Raw genomic sequence first — 23,105 nt, 5'->3', positions numbered from 1 at the left:
AACTGCTCCTCCTCGCAAGGGGTGCAAACCCACAGCTTCTGCAGTCAGTAGAACTAAGGCAACAGACCTGAGCAGCATGACTTGACACCTGCTGCCTCACGGGGTGTTGGTGCTGCATGCTTATTTGGCTGACACACAGAGGATGGTTGTGTCTCCTGGTGTTCAGAGCAGTCATGGGAAGCTCGGCTGCCTGAGGTGAAAACTGTCTCAGTTGGGGCATATCTGCACCCAGTGTTTCCATCTGGGAAATGTCCTTATCTCTGAGTGATAAAGGGGAGCAGTGAAAGAAACCATGCGTCATAGGCGGGGTTGTAAAACAGGGTGGAGGGATTTGGAATCTGGTGGGAAATGGGCACCCAAGTGCAGCATTCACCATGGAAAACCACTGCTGAAAAGATAAGAGTGAGAGAGCATGGCTGGCTTATCTCTGAGCCTGCATCCGCCCATCAGAAAGGGCTGTGTTAAGTGTCAGCCTGTGCTGCACAACCATCTGACACGAAGCAAGCAAAAAATAGATGAAACAAATGTTCCTGAAGTTCAGTTTCGGGGTGGGGGGGGGAGGAGGCCACATGTGCAGAATAAGTGATCTGTGTTGGTGAATTCACATGGCTGGAGTATGGAAGCTGGAATGGAGTGAAGGTGGATAGCTTTCTCCCATGTTGGTAAATAAGATATTTGGCTTTTCTGTCCACCCAAATTAAAGCAGGGTTCAAATATTCAATTTTTTTTCTTTTTTTTTTTTCTTTTTCCCATAATGAGAAGTATAGAAAAAGTATAATGCAGAGATCTTAAAGCATTTTGTTTTCACCTTTTTGATCCACATTAAATCTGCTGCTATTCTCCAAAGCAAGTGCTCTGTATTAGGTAGAGGTGTAGAGCAGGTTAACTCCAGTATTAGTCTGAACTGACAGGTGAATGCAAAAGAGCACAAAAAGTGTCTCAGTTGTCCTGACAAATTCAGGGTTTGTTCAGAGTCAGGGTTGCCAGTGCTGGTTTAGATATGCTGCTATAACAGCTGTGGTGATGAGTTTGGTTGGGTTTGGGTCACAGCTCGTTCTGGGGATGGCAGCCCCCTGGGTCCTGCCCATAGGCTGATGGTCTCCAGAGAAAACAAAGGGAAATTCAGGCTTTGCATACGAAGAATACAAATAAAAACTGTTTGCAAAGTAGTTGCATCTCATTCAGGTATCAAAGTGTAAAAATTATGAGAACCAATGGAAATTCATTGAATTTGATGTGTTCTTCCACAGGACCAGAAGATTTCAGTGTACAGGCTGCAGGGCATGTGTCCTCTGAAGGCCCCGCAGAAGAGTTTGGACTCTCCTGCTGCTGTCAGCTGCTTCCTGGTGATTCCTGTTGTCAAAAAGGTATGGGGGAATCCTAGATCCTGCTCTGCGTGTGTGGCTGCCAAGGCTTGTGCCACTTGTCACCAGCCAGCATCGAAGTAGTTTGCAGTGTTTGGTGGTGCAAGATGTCTTTGGCTTTTGGTGCCACTGCCAGCAGAGCAAGGGGCAGAGGTGTGGGCATGAACCCATGTCAGGGGTCCGGAGCTGGCACGGCCAACTCTGCCGGGATAATGGTCCAAACAGATCAAATTCCCCCCACAAGGAAGTTTTCCAGCTGTGTTTCCACATGACTGCATGACAAGGTTTAGGCTGATCAAGCAAAGTCGAGGGGATGTGAATGAGTAATTAGTATAGAGACTTGTTAACTCTTAACGCAGGGCTTGGGTATACTCTGGCTCCTGCTCTTGCTCTTTTGCTGGCACGTGTGCAGCTGTTGTGTAGGTAATACTGTGCACACAAACTTCTTCTTGGTTTTGGAAGAGAACGCTTAGATCATAAATGCAGTCTACGAGCTGCCACCTATGACTAATAAAAAGCTGTATGCTATCTAGCTGGTTCTGAAACTGCTACCATCCAATTATTGGCAAGAGGAATCTGACATTACTGCCTATTGCGGGCAAGTCTGGGGGATGTATAAAAATTGCTCTGGGGCTAAATTACCTCCGGTTTGCCTACAGCACCTCGAGTGAAAACACATAATTATACTCCAACGTTAATGGTGACCATGAAGCTTTTGCAGATGCCAGCGGGCTGTCTAAGGCTAAAAGCTCGACATGGAGCAGTTCTCACGGTGGCCGCAGAGCTGTTTAATCCCACGTGTTCTTTCACATTATTGTCCATTTCTGGCTGGTCTGCTCAGACTGCTGTCTGCATCCAGGGCAGATGGTTAGTGTAAGGTGTACCACTTGACTTCCAAACATGGTGTGAGGAGAACTGAAGGAGGGCACAGAGCTGAAGTTGGCAAAGGGACGAGTTTCACCCGTCGGGAGGCTGCGTCTGTCGGCTTTCTTTGGCTCCCATGTCTGCAGCGTTTCTCCACTGTGCAGTTTCATTTCTGACGTGTAGGGTAAATTTCTTTTTCGTGCTGCTTGAGGTTTTGTCCAGGATAGTCGAACGAGTCTTTCACTTTTCAGCTTTTCCACTGTCACACAGCTTGCAAAGCCATTCCTTAGGGGTTACGAGTGGCTTTATGTCTCCTGGTTTCTATTTTCAGTTTGTGGCTTGCCTAGAAAATGTCATAAATAATGCCAGGCTCTACAATAGTAATATTGAGTCTAGACACCTCCCTTCCTCCCCCGACCCTACCCAACCTTCCAGAAATCCACATCCCTTTGCTGCACTCCTTGCTTTATTGCACTTACTTTTTCCTCTCTCCTTTCTATGAATGAACTTGGCAGTGGAACAGCCAGAGCAGCAGCCGTGGGGATGTACAGACCAGGCTGGCAAGAAACTAAGCCATTTTTCGAAGCAGCCAGTTCTTCCCATAAAGCAAAATGGAAAGCTTACACTTGTCAAACCCACTGTACAGCACAGAGTTGTATCAGAGTTATCACACAGTAATTATTGCCTGCTGGAGGAAAGAATTGCTCGCGTTTCTCTGGGAAGAAAGCCTTCAGCTGATGAGATGTGAGGTAACTCGCAGTCAGAGAGCTGCTGAGGGATGTTGCTGGGAAGGGGAATTCTTTATGACTGCCTTGGGAAGGCTGATCCAAAAGAAACAGTTTCCAAAACTTGGTTTCTCATCCAAAGGAAGCATCATGGAAACTTAAAGGCAGCGGAGAGGGGCCCAGAATCCAAATCTCACCCGCCAAGGAAAAGTCTTGTACAGTTTGAGCTTTTTTGTTGTGTGGTTTCTGGGGGAGAGAGATGTGTATGGGTGCAACCCTCCAGCCTCCTGCAGCAACCTGGAACTCATGAAAACAAAAGCTGCATTTAAAGGCTGCAGCGCTCAGTGCCAGCAGTGCCAGACCCTGTGGGAAGGAGGGAGGAGGTGACCGAGGCCATTTTGGGTTTTTAACCTGCTCCTTGTGGCTGTCCCAGCTGCTCCTGTCTTTAGCCACAAGGACAGGATGTCTGGAGCCAGCTCACCCTCTGTGCTGCCCATCGCATCCCATCGCAGCCCCGCTCCAAGGCCTTCCTTGCTGGCACAGCAGGGCTGCTGGCAGGACGCACGCTTCAAATGCAGTTTTGTTGCTGCGTGTTTTTGTTGGCTCTTTGCTGAGCTCGAATGTTGAAAATGAATTCTGAGAAAGTTACTTAAGGTTTCTGGAGCCTGCTGCACTGCCCATCTCTGGTCGCTGTTGCAATAGCCTGGGTCTGAGGGCTTTGCCACACTGCCCTGCCCCACCAGCACCCCATAACGTCTGGTAGCACCTGGGCAGCCTCGGCAGTGCCCCTCTCGTGGTCTCTGCTAGGCCAGAGATGGCAGGTAGAGGGCATTTCCCGGGGTCTGAGTTCTTACTCCTCCTTTCCCAAGCGAAGTGATAACGGCAATGGCTGGAATGAAGCAAATCCTGATAGCAAAGACTGTGAGCAATGAGTGCCCCAAAGCATCAGGTACCTGTCAAGTTTGCTTCCACTGTAGGCTAGCCAGGCTAAAATCTGGCATAATCCTTAAAACTGAGGTGGTATAAATGATGCAGCTCTGCAGTGTTGTTCTCCCAGTCCCACCCCCTGCCATGGGCTGGTTGCCTCCCACCAGATCTCCAGAAGGAATCTGGTTGTTCTGCAGTGGCTGACACTCATCAAGAAAATGGCAATATATATGTATATATATTTTTTTGAGGGCTGTGCTTGGATAATCCAGCATTTACAAAGCAAGCGAGACAGAATCCCAGAGCAGGCTGTAATAGTGCTGTGTGCCATGCTAGCAGCAGCTCAGGTTGGCACACCCAAGTTGCATTCAAGCAGTGCAGCCACAGCACCGGGGAGCTCCTCACCCTCTTAAAATGTGCCTGATAATGAAACTGGGCAATAGTTTTCTGAAGGCCATCAGAGCAATGAAATGTGACCGTTTGATTTCAGGTGTTCCATTTTTAATATGAAATACTTGCTATGCGGGGTCCTTTGGTCTGAAAACATTGGACCATTTTCACCAGAGAGATGTGAGCTGTTCTGCTTTGCTTTGTTCTGTTTTAAATAATAGAACTCTTTTCCAAAGGCAGAAAAAAAGCTGAAACCCAGCTCGTGCAAAGCATCATGCCGTGTTCCAGCCTCTTGACACAACCCCCTGGCAGGTCCATGTCTAAGAACCTTTGCACCAGATCCACTTGGCAGTGGGGACGTGGCACCGAGCACTGCAGGCCGCTTGGGTTTCTTTTAATTAGTGGTTAGAGGATTGGGACCGGGCTGAGTTGGAGTCCAAGTCCCATTTCACAACTTTCCACTTGCTTCCCTAGTTTTTCCCATTACTGTAAAATTCTGCTGTGATTTGGATTAGTCATAGGAGTGCAGCATGCTGATGGCTTAACTCATACTGTGTGTGCAGATAGAATGGTTTAATCCAAGACTCTTAATGAACCTTGCAAACAGTGCTATCCATTAAACTAATAGCCCCGTGCTATCTGCCCCTTGGTATTTGAGAGCAGCTCAAGGTACTGATTTTGGCCTCCGTGGACCCAGACCCATCTCATGGGGCTGGCACAGCCACAAGCCCTGAAGGTTTCCATTGGCTTCAGAGCAGCCAGGGGTGATGCCAGGTCTGCTGTGTTCTTTGGTTCCATTTGCTTTTGGTTTGTAACAGCAGTGAGTAAGCCCTGGGCAAAGGGTCTTTTTTTTCTTTTTTTTTTTTTTCTTTTGAATTTATTGCTCCACAGGGAGGAAATAAAGGCCCTTTGAGGTAGGTATTGTTTTATCTGCTGCACAGATGGGGAGTTTCTGGTACAGCCCTGAGGTCACGGGGAGTTAATTCCCGAGAGTCCCATTTCCCAGCCTGTTTCACAGCCCTCTGCACTGCCTCACTGAGCAGGAGGTGCTTGGGATGCACTGAGCCATGGCCTTCTTGCCAGCCTCCCATACAGGGACATGGCGGTCCCCACTGCAGCCAGCACATCCCAGGGCAGGATGTGATCTACCTGCGGTGTGCTCGGGCACCTGGCAGTGTTTTTGTGCCTGGCACTGGGAACACTGCCTGCGATCCCACACCCAGGGCACATCCCTGGGAGGAGCGCAGCGGTTGAGTGCGGAGTGATCGCTGTGCGCCGGCGTTGGCTGAAGGACCATCTCCCTCTTTCCATTTCCTCCTGCATTGCTTCCATTCCTCTCCTTGACTGATAGCAATAGCTTCACTGTGCTTTACTCCTTTCTGGATATGAGCCGGGTTTCTACAGCTGGATTCCTAGGATCACGATGGCTGCCTCTGAACGGGTTCCAGCTTGAATTTGTTAACCTTGGGGGCAGGCTGCCAGGCCTGTCTATCCTCCCTTGCCAATAAAGAGAGAGGTAATACTGGGTGAGAGGAGTATGGCTCTGCAGCAGCTTCTGTGTAACAGCTTCTTTTTATGTTGCTGTTATCGCTGAGTGATCTGGGGTAAGTTACTGGCACACTTATAGGATTGTGACGGGCAGTCAGCGCCTTGGGGATTGAAGGCTTTTGTCTGGCGGAGAAGTAAAGAATCTGGAGAGAATCTGCCAACTGTTTCTTGCAGAACTCGTACATGGTGCTGGCCGGTCTGTCGGATGGACTCGTAGCAGTGTTCTCAGTGGCCCAGGGCATCCCAGCAGACAGCTGCTCCTACCTGTGCTCCCACACAGCCAACAGGTCGAAATTCAACATTCCCGATGATGACCCACGGCAGAACCCGTACCCGGTGAGGGCCATGGAGATCACCAACAGCGGCACGGAGGTGTGGTACAGCAACGGGCCCGGCGTCCTCGTCATCGACTGCGCCGTGATGGAGATCAGCAGGAGGCTGGAGCCCTTCAGCCCGCCGTCTGCCATCTCATCCATTGCCTGCAACTCGGAGTGCCACGGGGAGGAGGTGGTGTGGTGTCTGGACGAGAAGAGTAACTTCTTGGTGATGTACCACGCCGCCACCTACCAGCTCTGTGCACGCTACTTCTGCGGGGACTGCAGCCCTCTCAGAGACATGTTTGCCATCCAGCAGCCTGCCCCAGCCATTCCTGCTACTGCTCCTGTCAACCCCGGAGCGCTGGAGGGGAACTTGCTGGAGGACATGAGCATCATCTACAGCCCCGAGGTTGGCACCCAGATCCTCAACCACCAGGACTCGCTCACGGATTATTGCTCCGTGTCCTCCTACTCCTCCTCACCTCCCAACAGGTTAACCCGCTGCCCCTCCAGCCTGCCCAGCTCACCCACCAGCTCTTCCAGTGCTCCACTCTCCACAGATTTCGAGGAGTCGGGCAAATTTCATGAACTGAAGCCTTCCCCGGATCACGATGCTGTGCCTACGGGTGACAACTCGCAGCATCTGCAAGCCATCAAGATTCTGCCTGTTAAAGACCTCATATGGATCCCCAGGTAAGTGGGTTGCTTACCAGGACGGCTTGAGCCAAATCCCTCCTGAGCTGAGTAGTGAGAGATTAGCTGCAGGTAATTCAGGAACTTTGCATGCTTATTTTGACTCAGCTATCCAGAAAGTCATCACTAAGAAATTGTGTTCATAGTACAATAGCACATCCATTTCTCTGCTCGTTTTTAAAGATATCTGGTGATGGGCAGAATGGCTGCATCTGAGGCCTCGTGAGATTGATTTCAGCAGAATGGAATAGTGGATGGTGAGCTCGACACCCAGTTTCCCTGGCTACTGAGGAAACAAAGAACAGCAGGCAGCTTCCTTGCTCGGATGTGGTGCTGGCACGTCCCGCTGCCTCCTGTTGAGTTGCTCAGAACTGCTAGAAATGTGATTTGCCAGCTATAGGGGTTCTTACTGCAGCAGATTCAGTCACTTCTTGGTGACACGGCAGTGCCCCTTCCCTGCAGAAATCCCTGTCACTATAGGAGGAGTTGCAGCAGAGAGGATGGGTATCCAACACGGGATTTGCTCAGCTGCCAGCAGTCCCCATTGCAGAGTGTGTGTGTGCAATCTCCCTCCTTTCTCTTGCAGGAGAGGAGGGGATATCATCGTGATTGGACTGGAGAAGGAATCGGGCATGCAGCGGGGCAGAGTGATCGCCGTGCTGAAGGCCGGGGAGCTGGCTCCCTATGGGTAAGGCTGAGTTGGGCACCGGCTCCCAGGGGCACAAGGGGATGGGTTGCAGAGGTGAGGGTGAGATGCTGTGACCACAACCTGGTCTCCAAAAGTCACCCGGTGCCCAGTAACATGATGGGCAGAGCCCAGTGTCGATCTGATCCTGCCTGCTGCTGCCTCCAGGTACTCGGAGGGCACCGGCACCTGGCAGGAGATGGCTGGAGCTTGGCAGGCTCCGGCCCTGTGTTAGGAACAAGTAGTGTATTTATGCAGAGTGCAGCGCTTGTCTGTGGCTTCATTCATGTGGATCAGGTTGAAGTTCTGGCTCTAAATGAGCACCTTTGTGCTGTCGGCAGTGACGGGCCAGGGGACGGCTCCAAGAGCACGGGGGAAAGCAGTTCTATACGTTAATGTAGAAGGTTTCATCCAGCAAACGAGAGTCCGGATAAATAAATAGCTGCTGGGGAGATGGGGGCGCTCCTGCTGATCACTTAAATACCAGTCTGGGATTGTACTATTTATGTCCAAACAAATGGAGGTTAAGCACCGCTAAGGATTATAAATGACCATTTATTACCACTGGGCAAACACAGCATGAGATCAAAGTGCTCCTGCCTTTCCCTCGCCTTGTTCACGGAGCATTTTTATCAGTTAGTTGAGAGTCGGGCATTCCTGACTGTAGGCTTGACTTTATTTTAGCCAACTGTGTAGGGAACCTGCTTTGGCAGGGGGGTTGGACTCGATGATCTCTGGAGGTCCCTTCCAACCCCTACAATTCTGTGATTCTGTGATTCTGTGAAATTAGGTGCAGAGCCACAGCCATTGGGGCTGGGCTGGGGCTGCCACTGGCTCACCTCACAGCACTGCTGTCTGATGCATCCCACCCCATCCAAGCCCGTCACTCGCTTGGGCTGGAGGCTGCTCTGGAAATGCCCGGATGGCAGCAGGAATTGAGCAAATCAGGATGTTATCAGCAACTTCAGAATGTCGTGGCAGGCTTGTGCATGTAGTGTCAGGTTTGGGCACTGGAATCCCTTATGAAATCTTTTCCCGTGTCACTGAACTGCTTGCTTTCACCACAGTGTGGTTTCTCGTTCTTCCCTTTGCCATGCTCTCCCTTCTCAAGGATTTGCAGCTTATAGAAGGAGATTCACCAGCTGGAAAGGACAGCCTGTGAATCAGTGCCTCTGGGATTAGTGGGTCCTGCTGCTTAGTGGGGCTGCAATCCGCCCTGATGCCATTTTCTGCTCTTCCTTCCCCAGGACGCTGGTGGATGCTGCTCTCGTAGCAAAGGACATGGTTGTGTGCTGCTTTCAGAATGAAAACACTGAGTGGTGCCTGGCTGTCTGGAGGGGCTGGAGTGCCAGAGACTTTGACGTTTTCTACCAGGCCTACGAAGAGCTGGGACGGCTTGAAACTTGCATGAGGAAGAGGAGGTAGTGCTTGTGGCACTGGAAACCGAGGGCTGATGGAAGAGGGAAGCATCCTCCCCTGAGCATACAGCCCCACACGGGGAGGGGATGGGGTGCACAGGGTACCACTGTTTTGCTGCTAAAGAGCTCCATGGGGTTTTGGCAGCAGAACCCAGCAGGGCTTTGGGGACAGCCCAGCAGGGGCAGGATATGGGTGCTCGGCGCTCTCCCTGCAGCTGAGAACAGGAGGTGGCTGCAGCTCCGGGAGTGAGCGAGCTATTGAATTGCACTCCTGCAAAGTCAGTTGTAAAATAGAGCTGATACAAAGCAAAGCCACTTGGGCTGACAGCTACTTCCTGATGGGAGAGAAGGGAGAGCTCTGTGACCAGGGAAGCCCATAAGCTGCCTTTGTTTTTCTCCTCTTTCTCTTGGTAACTACACTCTGGAGTAGCAGGAGCACAATAAGCTTCATTTGCCTGTGTATCTGCTCAGCTTCCGCCGCTGCAGCTTTTAGTTTGTCTTCATTAGTGGCCTAGGATGTTTTATTGGCTCTGAGTTGCACTTCCTAATTCTGAGCATGTACAGCGTTGTAAAAGGAGCCTGGCTCCGTGCCCTGTGTAAAGGTGTACAGTTTGGACATTTTTTGTTTTTCTATTCCAAGAAACTTGTGTGAGCATCGGCTGCGTGGGCCGAGGTCTGGTTCACATCCCTGTTGCAGGCTGCTACAACACACTTTGTCTCTGAAGAGGGGTATCTTCAAATAAACAGATTCCTCCCCACCTTGGCACCGTGACACAGGCATTTGTGGTGGGCAATCTGCTGCAGGGGTTCAGGTTTGCAGCACATGATTCTGATGCCTGGCACCTGGTGGTGACTTCCAGCTTCATCTGGTTGTGTGTATTGTTTGCAAAACCACTGCTGGGAAGAGCCACAGTGGCTCTGCATTGCCCTGAGCACCCTGGGCACAGCTTTATGTTCTGCACCCCAGGCTGGCCTTTGCCCCGCAACTCCAGCCCCAACCTCAGCATCACCTCATTGGGCACAAAGCCGCCTTTGTCCTGCTGTTACTGAACGTGAGCACCGCCGCCTGCCCCAGACACATCGTAAAGTGGCTGCTCTGGAAGTCCTGCTGCCAGGAAAAAAGGGAGCTGAGGGGCTGGAGCTGCTGGGAGAGCTGATGCTGCTGGGAGCGAGCGCGTCCCAGTGGGCGGCAGTGGGCTGGGAGTGTGGGATTAGAGCCTGAAATCTGCTTCTCAGCAGTCTTGTTCCCATAACCCCGGTGTCTGGCTGCTGCTGGAGCTTGCTGTGGACACTTGACCTTCCTGTGGGCGACTCAGTGCAGTTTTGGGACTTAAAAGTGTATTTTCAGCTGAAGGTGGCACTGAGGATCTTCTCAGCCTTTTTTTAAGGGGGAGACCCTAAAACAGGAGGCAGCAGCACCCAGCTGGGCTGTATGCTGGGCACAGGACTGCAGCACCTGCACTGCAGAACAGAACCAAAGGAAACCACGATGGAGTGAATGGGATTGGAAGGTGCTGTCACCTGTGTCCATGGAGCAAAGAGTTCTGTCAGGGGGTGTCTCAACTGGGATGGGGAAGGGGAAAGGATAGGAACATGGATGGGATGAGAAGGGAATGGGGATGAGATGAGGATGGTAGCAGGAAGGGAGTGGTGATAGACTGGTGATGGGAATAGACTTGAAGGATGGAGAAGTGAATGGAGATGGAATGGAGAAGGGGAAATGGGAAGAGGATGGAAAAGGGAATGGAAATAGGATGGAGATGAGGAAGGGGATGAGGGATGAGGGTTGGGGAAGGAATCCTGTGGCTGCTGCCCTCCTGTCCAGCCCTGCGGAGCTGCCTGGGGCCCATCTCGTGCTGCTGAGATGCCCCAAATGCCACCTGCAGAGCCAAGGCCACTGCAGCCACCAGCCATTATCTCCTGTTTGCTTTGTGTGTTTGCTTTATCGGGGCATCACTCAGATGACTTAAACTGTGCCCTTTGTAGGAGCCTTCTTGAAATGTCAACAAAGGACAGAGGAGTGGCTCTGATTTTTCCTTTTGTCTTTGTTCTCCAAGGAGACAGAGAAGCAGAGCAGGCCTGGCCAAGCTCCCTGCACTGGGACCCCTGCTTGCTGGAAACTGGAGCTGATTCAGGGCAATTAAAGCCGAGGGTTTTATTGAATTAAAGTGTGAAGGCAAATGCAGCCAGCCTGCTAGGCAGCCCCTTCTTTTCTTGAAGCTAATTCCATCTTATTTTTTCACCCTGCTCATAGCCATGCCTCATGGCGGGGGCTCGCTGCCCATCTGCCCATGGCAAAGTGCTGTGAGACGTTTCCAAACAGCTCTCGTGGGCAAATGCTCGTGACTTCTGCACTAATTCACAACTCAGATGTTAGTTATGAGTATAGTTAGAGATATTAACCTCTCCCTGCACCAAACATGTGTGGTAAGTTAGGAGCAAAGCGTTCCAGCAGTGGTGTCCATGAAAAGTTGGGTCAGCACCTGAGAGCCGACGACTTCCACCTGCTCAGCCTCCCTCACTCGGGCAGCAAAATTACTTTTTTCAGCATAAAATGGTTTTTGTAAGGTTAGAATTTATCATAGACGGCTGTAATTGAAAACTGACCTTTTAAATGATTACTTTGAAGCTGTGAGTCCACAAACGATGCGCTCAATGAAGACGTGGGGCCTCGAAAGCTGACTCCAGCCTGGGTGTAAACCTCACTTTTAGTGCCCCTCTGGCCAATGTGGGAACCAAAGCTGAACTGCAGCAACCGAACAAAACCCCAGCACCAGATGGGGGCTTTTTGTTCAAGGGCTTTTTCCGCTTAACGCGCTTTCTGCTTTTACAGGCTGAATAAAACCTGACATAATCATCAACTTTAATAAACACAGCGTGCATTTTACATGTACAGGCATGCCTGCAGACATCTATCCATGGTTGGATGAGGTGATCTTAGTGGCCTTTTCAAACCTGAATGATTCTGTGCTCTCTAGGAGCTGCAAAACCAGTGGAAAAAGGATCAAAAAGCACTGGGGAAGGCATCAGACCCAGCAGTGGTGGCTCCCACCCACCCCAAAGCTAAGCCCAAGGCTCACCCCACACCAGATCCCTGCAGCATCCCCCCCCTCCCCGCGTCCACGCTGGTGAACAGGGACAAACTGAGGTAGACGACAGCAGGAGCTACGATTGCAAATAAAAAAAAAAACAAAACCTTTATTGCATCTTAGAAGCAAGTCTTTTAAAAAAAAAAAAGAAAAATTCCATGCACTGAATCCATCCAAGTACCTACATCCTTGGGACTGTCACCAAAAAACGATGAACATCTAAAAGACACTGACTCTACGCTAACTGCAGTTCATATTCCATACACGTGTAAACAATGGTTATTTTTTTCTACCAGAATAGCAATTGCTCCATAAGATCCCCTCCAACGTGGCAACAACCTTAGCACTGGTTTCTCTCCTTTCTTTCGCTATTCTCCACTTCCCAAAGAGTAGGCAAAGTGGGACTGAGAACAATGAGACAAAATGGTGCTGGAGGATACGATAGAAAAATATATTGTTCGCTGGTTTTTATTGTTTGTTTCTGCTGAGCAAGATATTTACAGGTAGGTGGGTCCCGATACATCACCTGCTTCAATGACAACGGCCATTCACTGCGTAAGTCTCAGTGTAAAGGGTTCCCTTTCTGGCTTTAAGGCACTTTATTTTGTATGTATGCTCTAACCTTGCTAGGTGTTCCTTCGTAGGGGTCGTCCTTTCCTTGTACTCAGCCTCCCCCATCCGCAGTTCCTCTCCAAATACCACAAAGACTCCTCACTTTTCTGACATCGTTCCAAAAAATGTTAAAGAAATTTAGGGGGTAAAAAAAAAAAAAAAAAAATCCATTAAAAAAAAAAAACAAAACATTTTAGAAAGTAATCTTTGGAGATCATTTGCTGCAATACGATGTACACTACCTTATCAGTGAGAAGATGCAATACATTCCTAATATATATATATATATATATATATTTACACACACATATATATATATATAAAATATTAAAATGACTAACAGATATTCAAGGAAAAGTCAAGAACCTAAAACAATGGATATTAAATAAATTAAAGGTCTATCAGATACAGGAAAAAAATAAAAACGAAAAAAAAAAGCCAACTAGTAATCGAATGTAATAATTGCTCCCATTAACATCAGGTAACTGATGGGACCAAGTAACGCCATCGGGTGCAGCACGCTTTGTAGAGAAGCGCTTGCAAAGTTCTCACGAGGGAGCTCTCCTTGTTCCTGGTGCACTGCTGCTTCTCTGCAAGAGATTCTGGTTCCCTCCGTTCCCCTCCACCTCTCTCTCAGTCTCAGCTCCGTGCAGGACAGCGGTTGAGGAAAATACACAGAATCTACCACGGATTCTTAACGCGTGAGATCCGGATACGGACCGAATATAAAAGACAAAGATTTCCACTGGGCTCTGCAGGGTGCAGGCTGCCCACCCGTAATAAGTGCATGCGTAACCCAAACCGTGGGCCTGTTGGGAAACCTCCTGCACCCATTCCTTTGTTCTGACGTGGTTGGATTTCCAAAAAGCACAGCTCTCCTCAACAAAACTTGGAATCTTTGCACTGCGGTGGTCACAACAGAACGCTCGGACGCAGCGCTTTGTCCCTCGAGCGCTCAGCTCCCAAGCGACAGAATCCAGCAACGGGAAAGGTAGGAAACAGTCTTTTGTTCCTAAGGGAATTCTAATTCAAGTCAGGCGCCTGCAGCTCGCTCAGGTAACTCCGGAACGGTTGGGTTGGTTGGTTGGACTGAAGGCAAATACTGATCACAGTTTTCGTTCAAAACCAAAAAGACAACGACAGAAAAACCAACGGCCTCGTCCTTCTCCAAGTGAGCGCTTTGTAAGAAAACAGCAATGATTGCTAAAATATATCCTGTGTGGTCTTTTAAAAGTGAATTATCAAAAAACATTTTCCCAAAAATAAATTAGATAATTAAAAAAAAAAGTCTTTTCCAGCATAGCTGGATATTAGGCTGTCCTCACTGAGCCATTAGTATTGCTGCTTTTCCCAAAACTGGGGTCGTTTTTTTCAAACCATATTTCAGCCAGCTGCTGTGTGGACCCATACGTGGAAGCTTTGGACCCCAAGCACATTTTATATTGTTTTGGATCAAGATTAGGGTCACAAAAAACAGGGTGATGCACGTGGACTACTCCAATTTCTTGGCTTCGGAAAGTTTTTAAGCCGGCTTGAATGACTTTGTTGAAAAGGTCAACGTCTTCGAGGCCCCAACCTTGGATGGAGACGTCAAAGCCCCCTGCTCGGATAAGGTCACCTTTGTAAATGCAGGTAATACCAAAGCCATAGTTCCTCCAGAAACCTGTTTTCTGGGTGAAGGCAAAATGATTGTCACTAGGAACCTTTCCACTATACACAATCTTTGGATCGTACTGGCTAAAAATGATGGGGAAGTATACTTGTTGACCCAAAACCGTATTGGCTCGACACCTCTGGAGGAATTCTGTGGTAAACACTAAGTCAACATCGCAGAAGAAAAGTAAAGACTCGTTCTGGAACTGAGAGGATCCGACTTCCAGAGCCAGTGCCCTTGAGAACTCCCCGGACACCGGTAAAACCTGCATGTCAGCCTTGGGGTACTTGGAGCGGTACTCTCTCATCAGGTCGATCTGTTTTGCTTTGTCAGGGTTGGAGTTGGAATTGAAGAGCAGGACAACCAGCTTGACGTTCTGGTTGGGAATGAGGCACGTCTTCTCAAAATTCCCCATGAACCTTGCAAACATATCAAAACGTCCAGAGAGAGGAATCAGGATGTTGATCTTCTGGTCTTTGAGTTCCTTCCTCTCTACCCTGGATCTGCTGAGCTGGAATGGAACAAACATCTTCAGCGAGTTGGAGAGGAAAGACAAGGACCCAGAATCCTGGTTGATTTTGCTGGCCAGCTCTTTGGCGTCCATCTCTTCATGCTCCATAAACTGGATCTTGCTGAAGGTCTGCTGCAAGTACGCGTGCCTCCTGACGGGGACGGTCATCTTCTTGCCCTTGTGTTTTTTGTAAAGCAGCAACAAGTCAAGCACATACTCTGCTCCGTACATCGGGTTTACCCTGCGATAGCCATACTGTATCTCCTTGAAATCAATGATCCTCCCCCTGGTCTTAGCATTCGCGTTGATCATCTCCATGACCTGCATCACGATGTCATCCAGCGCTTCCTGCTGGGACGAGTCCATCCCCCTTCGAGGGGGCTGCCCGTCAGCACCAGAGTACAGGTACTTGCCTGTAAGGAACTCCCACTCCAGGATCTCCTCCCGGTGCCGGGGCTGGAACCGCATGAAGGAGGGCGGCATGCCCAGCTGCAGGTCCTCTTTGTGAACTTCTGTATTGCTGTATTTGCTCATCAGGACAATTTCTCGGTGCAGCTGCACGGTCCGGTGACGCAGCTCTGCTATCTTGCGGCTCAGCATGTAGCTGTGCAGTCTGTACTGGTAGGGGGGGTTCTTGTTCGGGTGCAACGTTATGGCTCTGTGTATTTTGCTGTTCCTCAGGTCTCTGATGTAGCCTTTTTTGTTCTGCTCATAGTTTTCATAAAACAGCTGCTGCATCTGGAAGAGAGGAAGGACAGGTTAGCATCTGCAGTGCTGTGCTGAACATCAGCCCCATGGGGATGAATGCCCCGGCTCGCAGGGCCAGGAGGCTGAGTAAGCTGCTCATGGCTTTAGGCGCAGGTTGTAGCAACGCCAGCTGCTAGTCAGGGAAATTAAGAGGATTATTTGTTGTAAAACAATGTAAGAAACATCTACTGCGGATCGGAGATTACTACTGCCCATGCTATGGAGAGCAGGCAAACAGCTGAGCAGTACATGGATCCTGAGCTCATTTTTTTCCCAACAGCACAGCATCGCCAGGAAAAAAGCCACCAGGTATCCAGTACAGAACTCTCTGCTATGCTCCTATGCTCCCGCTTCCCGGGGGCTTTAATAATAATAAAAACAATTAAAAAGACACCATATATAGTAAGTATGATGGCAATTTTTCCATTACACCCAAATGCTGTTCAGGTATGAAAGCCACGCGTTATACTACGGACTACAGGCGTGAAAATGGAGCGTGCTGATCATTCCGGTCAGGATGCTAAGTGTGATATTGAAGCACTGCACTGCCATACAGAAACAATGAAAAAGCAACGGCTTCCCTGTCGTTTTAGAATGTCAGTGTAAAACAGTAAGTGCCTGAGATTGCTGGCAGAAGCTCCTGTAGACACGTAGCACGGGATGCGTGCGTACGATAGAATAAAAGGATCCTTCAAATGGAAATTGCTGTTTCAAAACAACCAGATAGTGAGCTCAGATTGGATTCAGAAGTCTCGCGGAAAACCACCGCATGAGCCAAGCAGGCAAACAGCTTTATGCTTCTGGGCAGCTCAGGCAGCAGTTGATACAATGGAAGGCAGACGCGAGCCAGCATGACAGTGTGGGAAATGAGCTCAAAGGAAAATGAAGAGACGGAGCAAATTCTAACCCCAGCACACCAGCCCAGAGGAGGGATGTTCTAGAAGATCATGGGTTGAGTCTGCATCAAAAATGCCACTGAACGGTCAGAAGAGCAGGCACACCGGCTTTGTTTAATAGAGCCCCAACCTCATTATCAACAGCAAGATTCACCATAGGTGATGCAGTCAATGAAGTACATATAAAAAATCTGTAACGATAGCTAAGAGCTAAAAAGCCAACATCAAAACAGAGGAGAAAAAGACCAGATCTGACGACCACGATGTAGCACACTCAAAGGAAAATCACGTGTCCAGAAAGGTGCCTTTCACAGACAGCACAAGTGATGCCTCCACCAGCTGCCCCAACTCAGAAGCCCTGTTTTATTCGGCTGTCAGCTGCATTTTTCCCATTGCTGTGGACAGACAGTGAATCTCAGGGATCAGCTCACACCTGGCTCCAATTGTCGCTAGCAAAACAAACCAGATGTGTGCATACTTTGACCTGAGGCTCAGCATCTCAGTGCGGGCAGCAAGGAGCAACCTGCTGGGGGCACACACCGCTGCCTGCACCGCTTCCTCTACCAGTAACACCCAGCTGCTGCCTGCTGGCAAGGGCTCCAGCAGACCTCCCATCACACCCATGCAGGGTCAGTCCCTTAGGCATGATTTATTACTAAAGCAGCCAAGCACACATGTATTTTACTCCACTTATCCACAATGTATATAGCACGAGAAGTATTAAACACAGCCAAAGATTGCACTGACATTTTAACTACAATAGAACCATAGGTGCAGGCTTTCTGAGGAGTATTGTGGCATTAGATAAATATTCTTAAAACATGTAATTAGGCAACTATTATTTCAAGGGAAGTTAACAATAGGATTTAATTTCAAATGTTGTTTTCAATTTATACAATAACAAAATCAAGACCATGCAGCCTGGACGCGTTTCTTGCCGAACTGCCATCTAGGGCATTCAGAATTAGCTGCAAGAGGAAACCATGAAAGCAGAACAACTTTTTTAGGTTACACAACAAAGTTTTAATGGGATACTGATGGGTAGGGAAAAATATTACAAAACTTCCCCTTGGAAGTACAGATAGGGATCCCCAGCAAACCATCCTAAAGAAAATTAGCAAGAATACCTAAAGAGAAAGCTTAATGTGCAGGATTCACCTCCTTCGTTCACTTCTGGAAACTTGAGAAAACCTCCTGCCTCTTCTAAAATCTGGGTCTCTTGGAAACATGAACATAGATAAGAAAGATCTCTGCACCATTTCACCAGTGCTTCAACCCAGAGCAATTTAGAGCAGGAGCATCTGCCGATGGCCACCTTGTCCCAGCCAAAGAGACGACAGCCAGCCAACAAGAGGGGCAGGACCAGCACCTGGTGCTCTCCCCAGGAAGCCTCCCCTCAGTGTCCCGCTTATCCCCTGGCTCTCGGCATGCAGGACGTGGCCACGTCTCCATCCATGAGCAGCATGCCATGGGGGAAGCGGGGCACCAGAGGGGATAACCCATCCCCTACAGGGGGCACAGCTCACAAACTGCTTTCCTACAAGCCAGGTCCAAGTGGCCAGCAGCCAACAAGGCAATCCATCCCTCTGCAGGACGTTGACCCGATGCTCCCAAGCATGCCCAGGCCTTTTCCTTTGCCAGAAGCAGCCCCTTGGTGAGTCATGTTTTCTCACCCACGTCTGCAAAACCACAGGTGAATTCCTGTAAGAAATGAGCAGCTCCCCCTGCAAAGGTTGATGGCTTCACCAGTATGAATCCATCTGCTCCAATCATTTCAGCTCTGCTTCTTGCTGCAGTCCCTGGGCTCCATCACTACCAAGGGCAGCAGCCAACTGCAAGCTTCTACTTCACTTGGGTCCCAAACGCCACCTATTACCTTAAGTATCTCTTGTGTTAAGACTGGTGGGCAGGAAGAGAGACAGAGAAAGGAATACCTGTGATGTGCTTGTTCCTCCTACCAAGCACACCCATGCAGCGATGCAAGCCCGTGCGTACTCATCTCACTTCAGTGTTACGTGCCAGCTTCCACATGGCCATGACAAGCCTCCTGCTAGCTGAACTCCTGCAAACCTTGCCTTCGGGGAAACAAGTTTTTCTATGAGTCTTTTTAAAAAAAAAAAGAACCTTTCATGGATATTAATTTTGCAATGATTATATTCTAAGCATGCTTTATTCTAGCACAGAGCACTGAGAGCGCAGGGATACAAAGAAGAGCTACTCTTTATTGACCACTATTTACTCTAGACCTGTTGAAGCCTTAAAAACCCTAATGTTCTCCAAACCTTTAGAGACTGAATGTTTAAACTGTGGTACAGCTGTTGTGGGCACTCCTGGCTCACCTCCAAAAGACCAACTGAAAGAGAGAGTGTTATGTTCTTCATTTTAAATGAAGAAGTCTTTTGCAGGCCAAAAAAAGTGTACTGGAGAAAATGGACTTAAAAAATAAGAGCAGTTTATGCAGAAACTGGCCCGCAGCCACGGATTAGCCCCCAAGGGCTTTCTCTCATAGCTCCAGATTGTACTGGCACAGCCCAGAAAACACAGCCCCCACAAGTCTCATGAAAAGTGTGGACAAGACATGTTGTATGGCAGGCCTCAAAATGCCCGAGATGGGCTTTAAATACAAAGCCAAACTAATTTCAAAAACGAGAAAACTGGCTAAGGTTGCTCGGTGGGGAGCAGCTCACCAGGAAGGAGATAGCAGGGAGTTCAATTTGCCAGTGCAATTGGTTGCTCCTTCCACGACACCGAGTGGATGGGCTGCCCCCCCCATAAGCCTCATGCACCTATTGCCCTCTTCTCAAAGCACTGCAGAATGCATTGCCAAGACCTCAGGTGGGATTTAGCAACCTGGAGGTCAAGGCATCTGCAAACTGGAAGAGTTGCTGCTGGAGCTTAATCTTCTGCTAGCAATAGTCACTGTTTAATTAACAGCTAACCTTCTCCCCATGCTTTCCCATTAAGCTAGAAGAAAAGCTTAAAAGTTACCTACTAGTATAGTGTCTCAATCCAAGTGGCCTTTAGAACACAGAATCACAGAGTGGCTTGGGTTGGAAGGGACCTTAAAGATCATGTGGTTCAAATGCCCAAGTAGTCCTAACTTAGCAACAGCAAGGAGAAAACCAGCATAAATTAATCTGTCTTCAAAACTGGCACCATGTACCTCACTTCTGATCTTCAGCATGACAGCCTTTGTACTCCAAACCTACAGATGGGAGCAACCCACATGCTTGGGAAATGACTGGGATCCTCCTGCCATGCTGCAGAGGAGAACTTCTGGCTTTGCATTAAATACTCCTAATCTAAACAAAAATAAGGGTCCTGGCCCAATGAACTGGGAAGCAAGCCATCCTTCCTTAGGTCTCTCTGCTTTTGGATAAGGGGGACAAATGAATCAGACCTGAGTGAATGAGGAGGAGGAAGATGAATCCACCACAGGCAACTCTCCCAAGCCAGTGCTGCTCACCTCGTGCTATGTCCTCCCCTCAGGTGTATCTGACACACAAAGGACACAGATGCCATCATGCTCTCCATAAAGCCTTTGGCTTCCTCAGAGGCACAGATTATGGCTTTAAAGCACAAACCAGAATCTGACCTGAGAGCCTTTAGTACCTCAGGAGAAATCAGGTAGAAATGAATGTGCCGTTTTGGGAAACAGAGACTGAACAGCACAAACCCGATGAGACCCAGCTGCAACTTTGGGCTGTGCTTCCAAAAGGCTCCAATTGAACAGCAACAAATAAAACACCACTAAACATTAACAAATGTTCCATCCCATATATATCTGCTGTCAAAGAAGCAGAACATCCTAGGTGCTAATAACTAATTATCGTGGCTATTGCTTGAAGAAGTGCACTCGGGATTTCTTTCCGGCATCATTTGCACATCACACGGCCTGGTGAAAGCTGCCATTCTGCACGTGGTTCTGGCCCAGGGGGTGATTCAGCTCTCCCTGCCCCGCCGATAGGGACTGCCTCCCACGGCACCCTGAGGGGAGCCGGAAGCCATCCGTTTCAAGGCCAGGCTGGGGATGACGCCAAATGACTTTCCCACCAAACACACAGCGTCGTGGGATTTCTCGTCCTTGTTGTCAACTCCTCACTTTGCAGACTCTCGGTGCTACAGGCAGAGGACAAGAAAAACTTGGTTTTCATTAGGACTTTCAACAGGCCCACAAAAGGAGCAAGCGCAGTCGTTGAAGCCTGGATCTGCTCTTCCTCACACACAACGTTAGGATGCCAAGGAGCTGCACATAACCCCGGGAGGGCAGTTTCTTGGAGATGATGAGCAGAAAGCTTCTGACACCCTGGCAAACACTTCTTGGATGCTGGAAATGAAAAGAAGGGACTACAGAAGAAAAGACCTCTTCTGGACCGCCGCGTGACTTTCCACCATATGTTTTCAAGAGGCAGTAATGTAATCATTTAGAAATACTTCTGTTCGTGGCATTCAGAGATTCCTGTTTGGGAGCCACTTTCCACACACACAGTGATTTTGTAAGAACCACACCAGATGAGGAGCCCTTTTGCTCCCCAAATACTTGGCAAGGCCATCATGAGCTGCTGTTACAGGGCAGGACACAAATCCTCTGCTCAGAGGGGCCTGGGTTGCGGCCAATACATCCAGGCATCACCCAGCACAACCAGCACAGCTTCCCAGTGTGACACACTGGGCACCACAGCCGGGAGGTACACGGTGCCCAGGTAACGTGGGACAATGCTGGGGCAGCAGGGCCAGGCTGAAGGACAGCCTTAAAGCAGCACAAAGCCCTAAGCCTCTCTGAGCCTTCACAGGATTACAGTGAATTTAATTAGGCGAAGATTTGGCCTCACGATAGCTACAGCCACAGCTTTTCCATGGGTGTACAAGTGAGGTGGGGGTGGGTTTTAAATACCAGGATTCATTTTCAAGATGTTTGGCACTCCCAGCCCAGGCAGCAGTGCTTTAGATGAGGGATCCGGCTGCCTTTCCTTATGGCAGCAGTCCATACTCTGTTTCTGATCCCTTGTGAAGACTCGTGGCAGGAACAGATCTTTTGGAAATGGGTGAGAGGGGAGCTGGGAACGCTGAGCAGAAGCACCAGGACAGAGCCAAGCTCTGAGCTGCCGTGCCAGCAGCACCTCCAACGTGCTGGAGCATCTTCCACCACCACCTTTAGAAATCTGCCTGCAATGTCCTCTCCTGAGGACTTATGGCAATGCCACTGCTCTGCCAGCACCTCATGGAAACTGGGAAATCCATGAGTTCATTAGCTAACAAGCTTTCCCATAGCTGCCACAGCAGCGGTCCCTGGAGGTGCTGGTGGAAGAGCTGCTGCAAGAAGGTCAGTGTTTGGGAGATACCTTCCAAACCTCATCCCTTCCACACTGTGAGCTTGCTCCACTATCCTTCCTCAAGAAAAGGGGATTGGAAAAAACATCACAGCTTTTTCTTGGTAGCAGAAAGGAAGGGCAAGCCACATCATCCCACGGAGTTTGAGCATCCATGATGCACACCAGTGATTTCCACGGTCCTTTTTCAACATCCTCCAATGGGTTCTTCACCACTGATCCTGTTTTTCAGCACAGCCATTGTTTCTGGAGCTGGTTTGGAGGCTATCAACAAGGCACAGCCCTCACCCACCAGCTCGTTCTGCAGGGGGAGCAGCGTGAGATGAGGATCTCCAGGGCTGGCTGCAGCCATGCAGCATTGTTCTGAAGCGTGCATTTGAGCCGTGCGCATGCTGCCCTGCCAAAAGAATTGTTTAATAATTGCTCAGAGGAGGGGAGGGAAATAAAACCACAAAGTCTTGTTTCATGTGGAGAAGCCACATGCTTCAGTCAAGCCATAAGGATACTACAGCTGAGCCCGGGCCTGGGAATTACGCAGCTTCAGAGGGAGCGATGGCAAAGAGCAAAGCGCGGTAATGCTGCACTGCAGACATCATTTCCACAAGATGCCATGATTGCAAAATGCAGAGGTTTTGTGCTTGTGTCATGACCACACAGGACTTCAAGCCTGCCCACTCTTCTGTGCTGAAAAAAGCAAACACTGTCCTCTGTCCCAACAGTGGAAAGCCAGCATGCACTGCCTAAATTGGATGTGGCACTGCCAAAACTGGAGCAAGGCTCTGCTACCTAAAATACAAGCAATATACGGACCTACAATACCTGCAACACATGACGGTTTGGTTGTACAAGATATGGTCATCCAGGGGGATCCGCAGAGGAGCCCTGCCCATCCAGGGGGACGGTGAGCTCTCACAAATCTGATTTTCTTGCCCCAAATGTCAAAAGCTTCATACATTCTGCAGTAATCACACTAACTACAAAGGTCACCTGTTTTTATTACTTTCGTGAAGAACAACGAATTTAAAATGGGCCATAATTTAAGAGAAAGCATCTACATACCAACAGAGCCCCTCTGGATGGGACTCATGGTCACCTACCTCCACACTGAGGGGAAGCAGCATATGCACCACTCTGGGACCAGAACATTCCTCTGCTGTTTCATATATGCTCTGAGCTATAAGGAAGGCAACAACCTTCCATTCAGCCCCAGCCTTCATTGTCCTCCTGTCAGTGGAACAACTTTCTCATTATTAAAACGAGCTGTCAGGCAGACTGGCATTTCCCCCCTCGTGGTATCCAAGTTAGCCCGTTAGTTCAAATATGGTTAAAGACTTC

At 49.1% G+C, this 23,105-nt stretch overlaps 2 protein-coding genes across 9 annotated transcripts in view; one reads left to right on the top strand and one right to left on the bottom strand.

Annotated features, from left to right (window-relative positions):
* The window catches only part of LRRK1 (leucine rich repeat kinase 1), a 72,709-nt gene extending 59,635 nt beyond the window's left edge, over window positions 1–13,074 (top strand). For all 8 annotated transcript variants that reach the window (XM_048956717.1, XM_048956715.1, XM_048956721.1 and 5 more), the window contains 4 exons: window positions 1,251–1,367; window positions 5,993–6,828; window positions 7,415–7,516; window positions 8,761–13,074. In XM_048956717.1, coding sequence (XP_048812674.1) covers window positions 1,251–1,367; window positions 5,993–6,828; window positions 7,415–7,516; window positions 8,761–8,938 — 1,233 coding nt within the window. In that variant the 3' untranslated portion in view covers window positions 8,939–13,074. The remainder of the gene's footprint in view (window positions 1–1,250; window positions 1,368–5,992; window positions 6,829–7,414; window positions 7,517–8,760) is intronic.
* Window positions 13,075–13,199: 125 nt separating this feature from the next.
* The window catches only part of CHSY1 (chondroitin sulfate synthase 1), a 60,021-nt gene continuing 50,115 nt past the window's right edge, over window positions 13,200–23,105 (bottom strand). Inside the window, exon 3 of the mRNA XM_048956723.1 lies at window positions 13,200–15,535. Within this exon, the coding sequence (XP_048812680.1) occupies window positions 13,943–15,535 (1,593 nt within the window). The 3' untranslated portion in view covers window positions 13,200–13,942. The remainder of the gene's footprint in view (window positions 15,536–23,105) is intronic.

This window comes from Lagopus muta, chromosome 10, assembly GCF_023343835.1.
Source record: "Lagopus muta isolate bLagMut1 chromosome 10, bLagMut1 primary, whole genome shotgun sequence".
Lineage (NCBI taxonomy): Eukaryota > Metazoa > Chordata > Aves > Galliformes > Phasianidae > Lagopus > Lagopus muta.
The sequence above is the reverse complement of the archived record's forward strand: the minus strand, read 5'-3'. Positions and strand labels throughout refer to the sequence as shown.